General features: G+C 42.9%; 2 protein-coding genes across 4 annotated transcripts in view; one reads left to right on the forward strand and one right to left on the reverse strand.

Annotated features, from left to right (window-relative positions):
* The window catches only part of KNTC1 (kinetochore associated 1), a 53,109-nt gene extending 46,043 nt beyond the window's left edge, over positions 1–7,066 (forward strand). The window contains exons 55-63 of the mRNA XM_048514186.1: positions 10–105; positions 1,653–1,709; positions 2,358–2,412; positions 2,904–2,967; positions 3,926–4,055; positions 4,862–4,951; positions 5,386–5,522; positions 6,671–6,758; positions 6,978–7,066. Of these exons, the coding sequence (XP_048370143.1) occupies positions 10–105; positions 1,653–1,709; positions 2,358–2,412; positions 2,904–2,967; positions 3,926–4,055; positions 4,862–4,951; positions 5,386–5,522; positions 6,671–6,758; positions 6,978–6,998 (738 nt within the window). The 3' untranslated portion in view covers positions 6,999–7,066. The remainder of the gene's footprint in view (positions 1–9; positions 106–1,652; positions 1,710–2,357; positions 2,413–2,903; positions 2,968–3,925; positions 4,056–4,861; positions 4,952–5,385; positions 5,523–6,670; positions 6,759–6,977) is intronic.
* A 44-nt stretch (positions 7,067–7,110) lies between these two features.
* On the reverse strand, positions 7,111–11,435 carry VPS29 (VPS29 retromer complex component). 3 transcript variants are annotated; one of them, XM_048514195.1, is made up of 5 exons: positions 11,298–11,435; positions 9,833–9,844; positions 8,398–8,589; positions 7,928–8,163; positions 7,111–7,516 (listed from the first exon to the last, which is right to left on the reverse strand). In XM_048514195.1, the coding sequence occupies exons 1-5, from the start codon at positions 11,298–11,300 to the stop codon at positions 7,399–7,401; spliced, it is 561 nt and encodes a 186-aa protein (XP_048370152.1). In that variant the 5' UTR covers positions 11,301–11,435; the 3' UTR covers positions 7,111–7,398. The 3 variants fall into 3 exon arrangements, with proteins under 3 accessions (XP_048370152.1, XP_048370153.1, XP_048370154.1); XM_048514196.1 differs by lacking the exon at positions 11,298–11,435 and adding an exon at positions 10,628–10,645; XM_048514197.1 differs by lacking the exon at positions 9,833–9,844.
* Between the last annotated feature and the right edge of the window lie 93 nt (positions 11,436–11,528).

Below are 11,528 nucleotides of genomic sequence, written 5' to 3' on the forward strand. Positions count from 1 at the left end.
TGTTTCCAGGCAGTGAAACTAGTGACTGAACTAAGTTTGGAATATCAAGTGTGGGATGCTCAGCTGTGGAATGGTTTGCTGCAAAAACTGCTTTATTTCAACATGGTGAGTCTTTTCTCTGGCTTGGGGAAGGGGGCCTTGCTTTATGCTTCAAGGTGAGAAGTGTGTAGGTTGCATCTAGTAGAACAATTTAAAGGGGAAAACCTGGAAACCTCCAGGTTTTCACATGTTCTAACAGGAGAACTTAAATGCACTGTTTAGTCCAGTGGTGGTGAACCTATGGTACGGGTGCCAGATTGGCACTCAGAGCTCTCTCTGTGGGCACATGCAAACAGAGTGCCCCCCCCCCACACACACACACATCTAGGCTGGCCTGGGCCGCTGGGCTCGATTATTAGCATTAAACCTAAGACCTAGTTTTGGGGAAGCAGTGTAGGTAACACTGTTAAGCGCTGTTAAACCCCACTGATTTTCATGCAAAGAACTAATGTGCGATCCTTTACCTGGGAGTAAGCTCGGTTGCTGGCAATGGGGCTTGCTTCTGAGTAAACCCTCCTAGGGTCGTGATTCACCCGTTGGAAGAGTTGCACGGTTGCTTCAAAGCAAAGCCACCGACTACCACCAAGCTTACTTCTGAGTAGCTTATGCTTGCCCACCGAGGCCAACCATTTTTCCTTAACTAAAACCTCAAGTATTCCAGGTTAAGAAGAATTGCCCAGCGTTGGCACTTTGTGATGATAAATAGAGGTGGGTTTTAGGGTTTACAATTTGGGCACTTTTTCCCGGTCTCGAAAAGGGTTACATCGCCATGCGGCTGGTTTGAGGTTCCATCGTTGCAAATGGAGAAATACCTAAATTTTGGAACATTGTTTGCCCTTCTGAAGCTTCCCTCTTATATAGGGGTGTGTGTTCGCACACATGCTGTGAATTCTTGGGGAAGCACATAGAGAAGGGCTTCCCTGATGCCTTTCGAAGACACCCTCCCCCACAGCACCAGGATGACAATGAATTAGCATCATTATGTGTGAAATAAATACATCTTTTTGTTGGGTATCTAATGGTACACTACGTGGAGATGCTGAAACTAACTCCATTTAGGAGTTCTGGAAAACCAGTATGCAGTTTGGTTTTGCAAACTCACTGTAGTGTTATACAAAGTGGAGAAGAATAGTAATGTCTCTTTTGTCAATATATATAGAATATTATATACAGAATACCACACTTAGCTTACAGTTACAAGGTTTATAATTATAATGGGATTGTTATCTGTCCCTGACTAAATTTAGAGATCTTCATGCTTTTGCAGAGCCAATAGGACTGCTTTATTTAAAACAGAGCCTGCTCTAATAAAAAAGCTTTAGAACTGATGCCTAGTCTAACAACAGAACGCTCATTTGTGCTTGTGATGTTCTTTGCTTTTCCTCTTTCTTGCCCACCCCCCATGTCCTACCCCTGGCAACTTACCTGCTTGCAAGAATGGCTTTCCTCTGTGCTTGGGAGCAAGGTATGGCTCCACAAGCTTTTTCCAAATGCAACTGCTTAAGCACCGCTCATTGCCCATACCAACAACTTACTGAAATAATAGTTGAAATTGTGGCTTACTTATCTCCATAACATAAAATATTTTCGTTACAAAACAATATGTTTTTCAGGTTGATTATCTGAGGAAAGTTTTGGTAGAGATTACGGGGATACATTCGTTATGGCAGGTGCGTGAAGTTTTCTTCGTCAAGATGGAACCTGAACTTCTTGAAAAGTGTTGGTGTTGTGTTAACTTTTTGGGGGGAGGGGGGAGAAGTGTTTTACATGAACAGATGAGGCTAGTCGGGTAAAAAATACATCTTCACCATAAATACACCCTGTCCAAATGAGCTACAGGTACTAATTTAAACTTTCGTTCCATTCTAAAAGTCTGGCTGCAGAAATTGCAGTGGTGTGAGCAGTTGGTGTGATGCTGGCACTAAACCAAGGTTTTATTCCTTGCAAGTGCCATAAAATGGTAGGATTAGCAGTTACCTATTGTCGTGATCAGCCTCTTTTTGATCCTGCCACATTTCGCCTCCTGCCTGGGACCTGGGAACCTGCATCTGTTCAGACCCCCTCTTCCTCCCTCCTTTCCTTTCCTCAGACCCATTATCAGCTCCTTAGCCACCTGCTATGGCAGCTCTCTCAGTACTGTGGAATTTAGTTTGTTTTGACCCTAATGGGGGAAGGCGGTTTCTCCTTCCAGCAGACCATGGGACTGGAGAGGTTCATGACTTATGAATCTGCCAGTGGAAAAGCATTGGCAGGTTCCAAACTCCACAAAAAAGTACATTTAAAATTCCAGCAATTTTAAGAAACATTTAATTTTTCAGATTCCAAACTTCTCCCGAGCTTGGCAGAATGTCATTCTCACACCATTTCATTCAGGTTTGTTTTTTTGTTTGATTTTACTTTCTTAAAATAAATGTGCAATATTGTGTGCTCCATGCAGGGTTTTCTTTGTACATTCCACAGTAAATGGGAATTTACTGGAAGAATTTGAAATTCAGCACCCTGAGAATATCTGTGTGGTGTTGTTTTTTTCATTTTTTGAAAACATTTAGTTCAATTTAGTTCATTTGGCTGAGGAGATGTGTGCTATCCACACACTTCAAAACTCGCCATCTCAAGTCAAGAAAGGGGACTTATTAGGATTCCTGGTGGCCATGGGGCAGTTTCACCACCTTGCATAGGTCACTGCTTGTCCATGTGATCTGCAGGAACTGTGTAAGGCCTCCAAGAGTTGGTGCTTCAAATGTTAGTGGCTTTTTACCTACTACATAGTAAGAGCTACAAAAACACTGTGAAACTGTAAGAGATCTGGCTTGTGAACCAAAGAATACAGCTTGACCTGTGGTTTCCTTGCTTTTGTTTTGAAGCTTCGTGTCCACCAAGTCAGAGTGAGGTGGAAGCATGTTGCGTGTCTTTCAAAGCTCTGCTGCAGTAAGTAAAGAATACAGGCTGTGAGGAGGAAACAGATTTAAAAGATCCTGCTTAATATTTATAAATTCTGGCTGAGTCCATGTTCAGCAGACTGAAGTAATGGAATGTTGTGGCGGTAGAATGGAACCCCCCCCCCCCCCCCGGCAAAGTCTACAGGGAATGGCTCAGCCTCAGGACTGAGATCTCTTTAGCACTCACCCTCACTTGCCTGCTGTTAAGCTCAGCACCTGAGCTAAGCCACCAAAGAAGGTGGGGAACCTTCTTTCATTTAGACTCCTTCCATCCAAGCTAGGCCTCAACCAGGGTACGTAGTCATCTCCAGTTAGGGATTGCACAGTGACTTTACTGGGAGAGACAGCCTGTGGTCTGTCTTGCAGGGAGAAATTTAACTCTCCCGTCCTGGCTATTTCTTGCCCTTCAGATCTTGGGACTGCTATTTCAGTAGCCTTGAAGTAGTGTATATGGTTTCAGAGCCCATGGAAGGGAATCTTCAAAAAAAGACCTGTCTCCCCTTAGGATTGATCACTTTGAGTTGCTTAAGAGAACTTTTTCACCAAACCTCTGTTTATAGGAAACTCACTTAGGAAATGTCTTACAGAAAAAGGGTTTCACTGGAGAAACAAACATAAAACAGTTAATGTCCTCTGAACAAGGACCTCCATCTGTTGTGCAGGGTATCTGAGTATTTCAAACACGAGACTAGTATGAAGTGTGATTTCTCCTGCCTTTTGCGTTTAGAGGTGCAGTTCACTTTAGCACCTGTGGGTATCTCCCCTGTGCAAAGTGACTGTGAAAAGGTGTATGAACTGCCAGCACTACTAAGCCAAGGAAACATAATATGGTCAGGATTCTTATGCATCTTGGGGAGGGGAGGGTGGAAGAGATTTTATTCTCATATAGAAGTGTAGCTAATTCTGAAACTTTTCCCTTTTCTTCTGTCAATATGCACTCCCCAAAGGTGTCCTGTCCTAGCTCATCTAGATGTAATCAGGATTGCCAAACAGTGCATGAAGTTGCAGCTTCTGGCTCTGGCTTTGGGGTGTCTCTGGCTGATCCCTCAGCCAGAAAAAAGAGATCAACAGATCAAAGTGAGTACAATGGATCCTGTTCATTCCCCTACCCCTCCTTTAGCGGCCAATACCTTCTTGAACCAGTTGGTGAAGTCACAAAGTTAGAATGCATAAATGCACATTTGACACTGTAGAGCAGGGGTGTCAAACTCGTGGCCCTCCAGATGTTCATGAACTACAATTCCCATCAGTCCTTCCCAACATGAGCACTGGCAATACTGGCAAGGGCTAATGGGAATTGTAGTTCATGAACATCTGGAGGGCCGCGAGTTTGACACCTGTGCTGTAGAGCTTACTTTGCTCCCTTTGAACTGCAGTGGTCTCATCATTCAAAGTATATATCCTTGCTATCTTCTTTCATTGATGTGCTGTCTTGTCACTGGTTGCCTTTTGCTGGGAATGGGTCCCATGTGTTCAAAGTAGACATTTTAATTATTGTGAAGTCTGCATGGACTTGACATCCCTCCACCTCGTTTGTGATTTCCTTGATCAGCTCCCATGGAAATTATATATATTTCAGGAGACCACAAGATGTTGCCAAGTAGACAGTAGTCCACTGAAGCTTACACCATAATAACTGTAGTCTAAGCTGCAGCTGGTCTTTTTGTTATAGTGGGTTAATGTGACTGAATCTTTTATATGTGGTATTCTGTGATGCTGGTATCCTTCGAACTACACGGCTGTTGTGTTCAAGAAAGCATCAGTCTTTTCTCCAGTGATTTCAAAGCCCACCTAAAACTGATTCCTCCAATGCTTGTTTTGTGTGTGTGTGTTCTGTTGGAGCTCCCTATTGTTTTGATACAGTGTTTTCTGACTTTGGACAGGGCTTTTTAGACTCTTACCAACTGGAGGAGATCTTGCACCAGGTCAAGGAGCACATGGGCCACAGCGAACTGGCTTGCTTTGCTTCTGAGGTACATCACGTTGCATCTTTCTCCCTTCTATCCCACAGGAACAGCTGTGCTGGATCAGACCAGTGGTCCATCTAATCCAGTATCTCCTTTTACTCTTCCATGCACCTGTCTAATCCCCTTTTAAAGCTGTCTATGCCTGCAGCCATCACTACATCCTCTGACGGCAAGTTCCAGATTTTAATCACCCACTGTGTAAATGGGTTTCCTTTTGTTCGTCCTGAGTCTACTCCCCATCACTGGATGGCCCTGAGTTCTAGATTTTTGGGAGAGGGAGAAAAAGTTCTATGTCAAATCTCTACATCCTGCATAATTTTGAAAACCTCTGTTACATTCCTCCTTAGTTGTTGTTTTTCTAAACTGAAAGTTTCCCTCCTTCCAGCTCTGTCAATATCTATAGTAGATACAATCAGAATAATAATTCTGCCTTTCTTCAGATCAGGTATTTGGTTCTTGAGTACATGATAAAAGGCAAATGCTTTGTGGCCACACAGTACCTTCCCCACTTGAAGCTACAAGAGATGGGGGCTGAAAAATTGAAAGGGCTGGTTAAATACCTGGCAGAAGAGAACAGGTAAGCTGGTGCAGAGTTATGCAGATCTTACTTTCCTGTTCCTTTTCTGTGGAAGCAGGGAGAGAGAGCTATTTTCTCCACTGCCATAAGCACAAAATTGTCATGGGCTTGCTTGAATGATGGTGGAGAGGGCTGTTAAGTCACAGATTTTCAGTGACCCTGTAGGGCCATGGTGGCGAACCTCTGGCACTCCAGATGTTATGGACTACAATTCCCATCAGCCCCTGCCAGCATGGCCAATTGGGAATTGTAGTCCATAACATCTGGAGTGCCAAAGGTTCGCCACCACGGCTGTAGGGTTTTCAAGGCAAGAGAAGTATAGAGGGGTTTGGCCTTGCTTGCCTCTGTGTAGCAACCATGGACTTTCTTGGAAGTTTCCCATCTAAGTGCTAACCAGGACTGACCCTGCTTAGCTACAGAAATCTGATGAAATTGGGCTAGCTCAGTCCACCCAGGTCAAGGCTTGATTGAGTAGTGATGTTTATTAACAAAACCTAGAGCTTCTTTAAACTAATGCCTGTAACACACCACAGTTCAGCAGCCCTTGTAAACAAGAAGAAACCACTGGAACTCACTGGATAGTCAAAGTCCACTTCAGGGTGTAGGTTGCAGCTATTTCTACATGTGGTCTGTTTGAATGAGTAATAGTGGAATTAACTGGCTGCTGGAAATGAAACCACAACTGAATGCTCCTTATTCAGCAGGGCCTGTATGAAGCCACGATCTGCAGCCCAGCCATTCATGTTTGCATCTGCAGGCAGCCCAAATGAGAGGGCAGCTTCCTCACACCTAAAAAACTTAACTAGTCCAAGTATGAACTGCTGTGTAAAGCAAATTCTACAGTCCAGTAAAGCGTAGATCAATTCAGATGAATGGGCTTAATTAAAGCTGCCTTTCCAGATGTTTAATAGGGTGCAAGTCCAAATAAATCTAGTGGGGCATACTTTGAATTGTTCAACTTCCATGTAACTGTACTGAGTTGCAGCAAAAAACGTGAGATACTCCTGGAAAAGGCACAAAATTGGCCCTCCCGCCACCCTCATTCCAAAAGGTACAGACAGGTACCATGTACCGCCCTAGGTAAGAGGGTGTTCAGTGAAGTTGAGACAAAATCAAGATGTCTTCAGTCTGTGTGTTTAACTGTGCAGGGTGGATGATGCAGCAGCCCTAATAAAGATATGCCATAAAGAACTGGGAAATCCTGAAGCAAACCAATCATCATCGGATGTTGTAAAGGTAACAAATTGGGTTTTTATATGTGTGTGTGTGTATGTATATAGGTGTGTGTGGGTGTATATGAGATCTTTAATCAATATATCATGTATGTTTGAAAGCACCACTGCAAACTAATGGGGTCACCTTACTTTAAATTTCATATGGCATGTTATGAGTTGCTATAATCAGCCCTGAAAACCGGTAGACAGAATTTTATTTATTTATTTTTTTATATTTCAGATGTTCCTCTGGAAGGAATGAGATCTCTGGCCAGGTCAAAGTGTTTTTCCCCTCTGTATTAAAATATATATAAAGTCTTTTAAAAAGTATTCCATGCGTGCACTTTTAACATAATAATTAAAGCTTCACTAAATTAAAGTTAAACAAATATTTATTACAAGGTTGGGAATACTTCACATGAACAGATGAAAGTCTACTGAGCATTTTAAACAGTATTTACAAGCTTGAGCCTTTTGTTACAGTCAAAACAAAGAAAGCCAAGACAGACTTTAAGATGGCAAGTACTCCTTAACCTGTCTACAATAAGTGAAAGATTATCTTCATAAGCTAAAATAATATTGCAAACACTGTAGACCTTTTTTGTGCATACTGCAAAAAAAGAAGAAAAAGGAGACTGGAGCATAGCGAGAGTAGCCGACTTTTAAGATTTCTTGTACTCGATTCTTTCTACTTTCACATCATCACCAATTAGCTGGTATACGTAAGTAACGACGGTGGAAGCTTGGATATCCATCAGCACAAATGAAGGAATGATGTTGCTGGAGGATAAAGAAAAGGTGGGGGATTTTTTTGTGATAGCATCTAGGAGAGATATTTAGAACTATATTCTGGTGCAAAAGCCAAAGAATTGATCTATGAGTTTATTAGAACATGAGCTCATTAGACATGCCAAAACCCACCACCATCCTCTAGTAGAAACAACTTATCAGATTCTAGTAAGAGAATAGTGCCATTTATTACTACTTTTGCCAATAGAAAATTCAAGGAATATGCTCAGAATGTCCTTAAAATTATCCCATCTGTTACCTCCAGCCCCTCTGAACTGGCTGGTGCTACTGCCCTCTTCTGCTTACCACTCCTGCACCTTCACCTAAACACACTATAGTAATTAACACACTGTCACAAACACCCTTCCCCAAAATAGCATATTTTATCGTGTTTTAACTCACTTCTCCAAAGCACTGTAGGCTCCTGTTGCTGATCCAGGGTTAATATAGAACTTGTTTTCATGTTCGAATGCCTCAAATTTGTGTGTATGCCCTGAAATTAGGATGTCCACATCAAACTGCCTTTGCAGTAACGCCAGGCTGGCCACATCTCCCCACGGAATAACTTGATGGCCATGGATCAGCCCAATCTTGAACTGCCCAACAGTTACAACCTTCTGTTCAGGATAATTCAGATTCTAGAATCAAAAACAAGACATAAATAGGTATATTTCTCTGCTGCATCCTTCCAAGCTTTAACAAAGTGCAACCTTTCATTCCTACTGACTTCCAACAGCAGAGAAAGATAAGTTCTGGTGCCTTATCCTAAGGAACAGCCATTCACCCCAAAAGGGGACCCGCCCACTAGGGCAGTTGAAGACAACAGCACTACTAATCAGTATCTCCCACCCAGAATTCCAAGATATCAGTACCTCATCAAAGTCCCCTCTAACCACGTGAACGTCACCGGCCAGCGTCTTGAGGTAGTCATAGCTCTCCTTGGTGCAGAGATTTCCAGTGCAGAGGATATGTTGGATCTTTCCTGGCACCAGCAGCTTCTTGAATTTTGCCGGCAGGCTGTTGCATCTGTGCGGAATGTGAAGGTCTCCTAACACTAGCACCAACTTAGGGAGGAAAGAGGATATGCTTAACATGCTCAACATACCAACTTTCAGCTTTCTGGCACATTTTCCAGAGTTTTTCCCTTTTATGAACAGATTGCTGGAAGTTATCCTGTCTACACAGCAAAGCAACCTCATTAAACTGCAGGGGAGTTGTTTAATTTTTTTAAATGTTTCAAGTGCCACTTAAGTTTTTTAGCTTAGTGTTTTGACACTGTCTATAACATAAACCAGGAGTGTCCAGCAAGCAGGGGCTTGCTGGACCATGAACATCTGAAGCACCAGAGCTGAACACCCCTGACATAAACATTACAATGATGCTGCCTGTGTGTTGTACTATGGCAAGTTGGTGATCCTAAGGACTCATTCGAACAATTCCTTAATTGGTCTAAGTCAGTCCACTGGCTGATCAAAATCAGTCTGGTCTATTCTACCTGCGGTATAGATCTTATACGTCACTTGCTGCCTGATCCTTTAAACAGGAGGTGCCAGGGTATCTGGTATCTTTTCCGTATCAAGCAAGTGTTCTACCACTGAGCCATGACCGTGACCCATCTTTTTGTAATAGGAAGACAGTGGAGTAATTCTTCCCCTTGCTGTTTTCTCAGCATATCACCGTACATATCTACTACAGAAAGTCTAAGAGCTCAGGGTTTTTGCTCTGGCATAATTATACCACATGCATGAGTTAACAAAAATGACAGTCACAGACAACACAGGGGCAGTAGCCATAGTTTGATACCATTTTCCCCTTGGCAGTAAAAGCAAGGACCAGGGCATCTCTTCTGCCACATGCTATTTTCCAAAAAAAACCCACCACATGCTTCAAAGAAGTTGTTCAAAGGTGTGCATTAGCACACAATTTAGGTGGAATGCTAGCTAGGCCTCCTGAGCATCATAGTCACACTGCGGGGGCCCTGGAGAAGATCTTGCCTCAAGGATGACTGATAAGGGCTAGACAAGCTGTCTTTTAAGAAGCATTGTCTACCATCGCTATGTTACTGACTGGGAAATCCCTGTCGTGTACATGAGAAACCCCAAGGTTCCTGAACCCAGTTTACCAACCATTCATCTATTTAATTAAATCAATAATAAAGCAAAGGAACTGCAGGTAAGCATAACATGAGAGGTATCTGGGGATGGCAAGACTTTGTTCTTCACTCCATACCTACTTAGCATCTTAAACTGCCACTGAGAGTGTTGCCCCCGCCAATGTGACCAAGAGGGCCAAGATGAACAAACTTACTCTGTGCCCAGCCTTATTGGATGAAGAAGTTGATTGCAGCCATGAGGGGAGGAGGAGGTGGGGAGGGGGAGAAAACAGGGTGAGACATGAATAATGTTAAATAAAAGGAAGCAACAGAAAAGGAAACATTTCAAGGCAAATTAATAGGCAAATCATCAATGAAAACTGATGGTTAGGGTAGAAAATGTTAAAAAAAGATTTTTAAAAGTCAGATTTATGCAACTGATGCCTAATGGATTAATGGAAGAGCTTCTCCAGCATTTATGGAAGGCAGCAATCATTCTTGCTTCATAATTTTTCAGATAACCATAAAAGTCTTCATGCATAGCAAGCTTTGCCCATGTGAGCCTTTCCGTGTACAATCTGAGAATCCCCATCCATAAGCTTTGCGTACTCCAAAAAAACTGCAAACTCTTCATTATACGAGTGTCCCATGATTTCTTTCATTAGGACAATGTATTTTGCAGTTTTGTGCTGTTCTACATAGTTTATGCTAGTTTGCTAGCCACAGAGATGAAGGATACCGAATTCCCAACGAAACTTTGCTCAGCTTCAGAGATTTCACTGAGTATTGCTGCTTTCACATTGCTTCCCACACAGTGCATGATTTCTCATTTAATGGATTTATAATGCTCCAAAAGGTTAGCCAAGCATAATCATCAGATAAATTATTGTAATACCACAATCAGAGGTGTGTTATGAATTACAGGAAGTTGTCAAAACTGGTTAATGTGAAAAGTAAATAGAGAAATACAAGAAAAACTCCAGAAATTTGTAGTGATCCTAAAACTCAACCATGAAGCTGTTCTTAGGCCATCATTCTCTCAACATGACCCGCCTTCACAAGGTTGTTGTGAGAGTAAAAAGAAAGGCTACACATTATAACTCCTAGCTGGGAAGGCAAAACAAAAAAATTAATACATAACAGTTAAAGCCAAGGGTGCGTGCAAAACTGGTATGAACCAACTCAAGTTCCCACCCCCACTTCACTGGGGGGACACCAAGTTATTGTTGCCCTTTGTCCTAATTGCTAGCTGTCTTTTTGTATATGCGTGGGGGTTTTTTGTTTGGTTTGCAATGCATTTTATAACGTGCCAGTTACAATTTCTTAACGGCTCAGATAGGGCAGAAAGGGATATAAAATTTGTAAATAACTAAGTCTGAATCAAATCTGCATTTTAGGAGAGCACCCTGGAGTTGCCAACCTCCACAGTAGAGCCTGGAATTCCAACAAATCAGTTTTCCTGGAGGTAGTGGCAGCTTTGAAGGGTTGACTGAAGGGCACCACAGCTCCACTGAGCTCCCTCCCCAAATGCTGCTCCCAAATCGCCAGAGATTTTGCAAACCAAAGTCAACAGGCCTACTGAGCAAAATTCAACCAGGTGGGATTCGAACCCATGACTCGGGGGTAGGTCCTTCAAGCAATCGGATTTTCACCCTTCCTCCCACTCCCATCCTCGCTCACCATCTTGGCCTCCCAGCAGCGGTTCCGCTTAAGTTCCTTCTCTAGGACACTTCCGATTTGCGGAACCCGCCCTCCGGAAATGCGACCTAAGAGAGCCGGAGAGGGGTCAAAAAGATTCGGAATGCGTTTCGCAAGCCTGTGTCAAGTCTGTGTGAAGAGACTGTGTGAAGGAGGCGGGCTTATTCTGTCCAATCAGCGTGCAGAACCCCCACCCGCTCTCTGGCGAAGAAA

The sequence above is a fragment of the Sphaerodactylus townsendi genome, linkage group LG13, assembly GCF_021028975.2.
Source record: "Sphaerodactylus townsendi isolate TG3544 linkage group LG13, MPM_Stown_v2.3, whole genome shotgun sequence".
Classification (NCBI taxonomy): domain Eukaryota; kingdom Metazoa; phylum Chordata; class Lepidosauria; order Squamata; family Sphaerodactylidae; genus Sphaerodactylus; species Sphaerodactylus townsendi.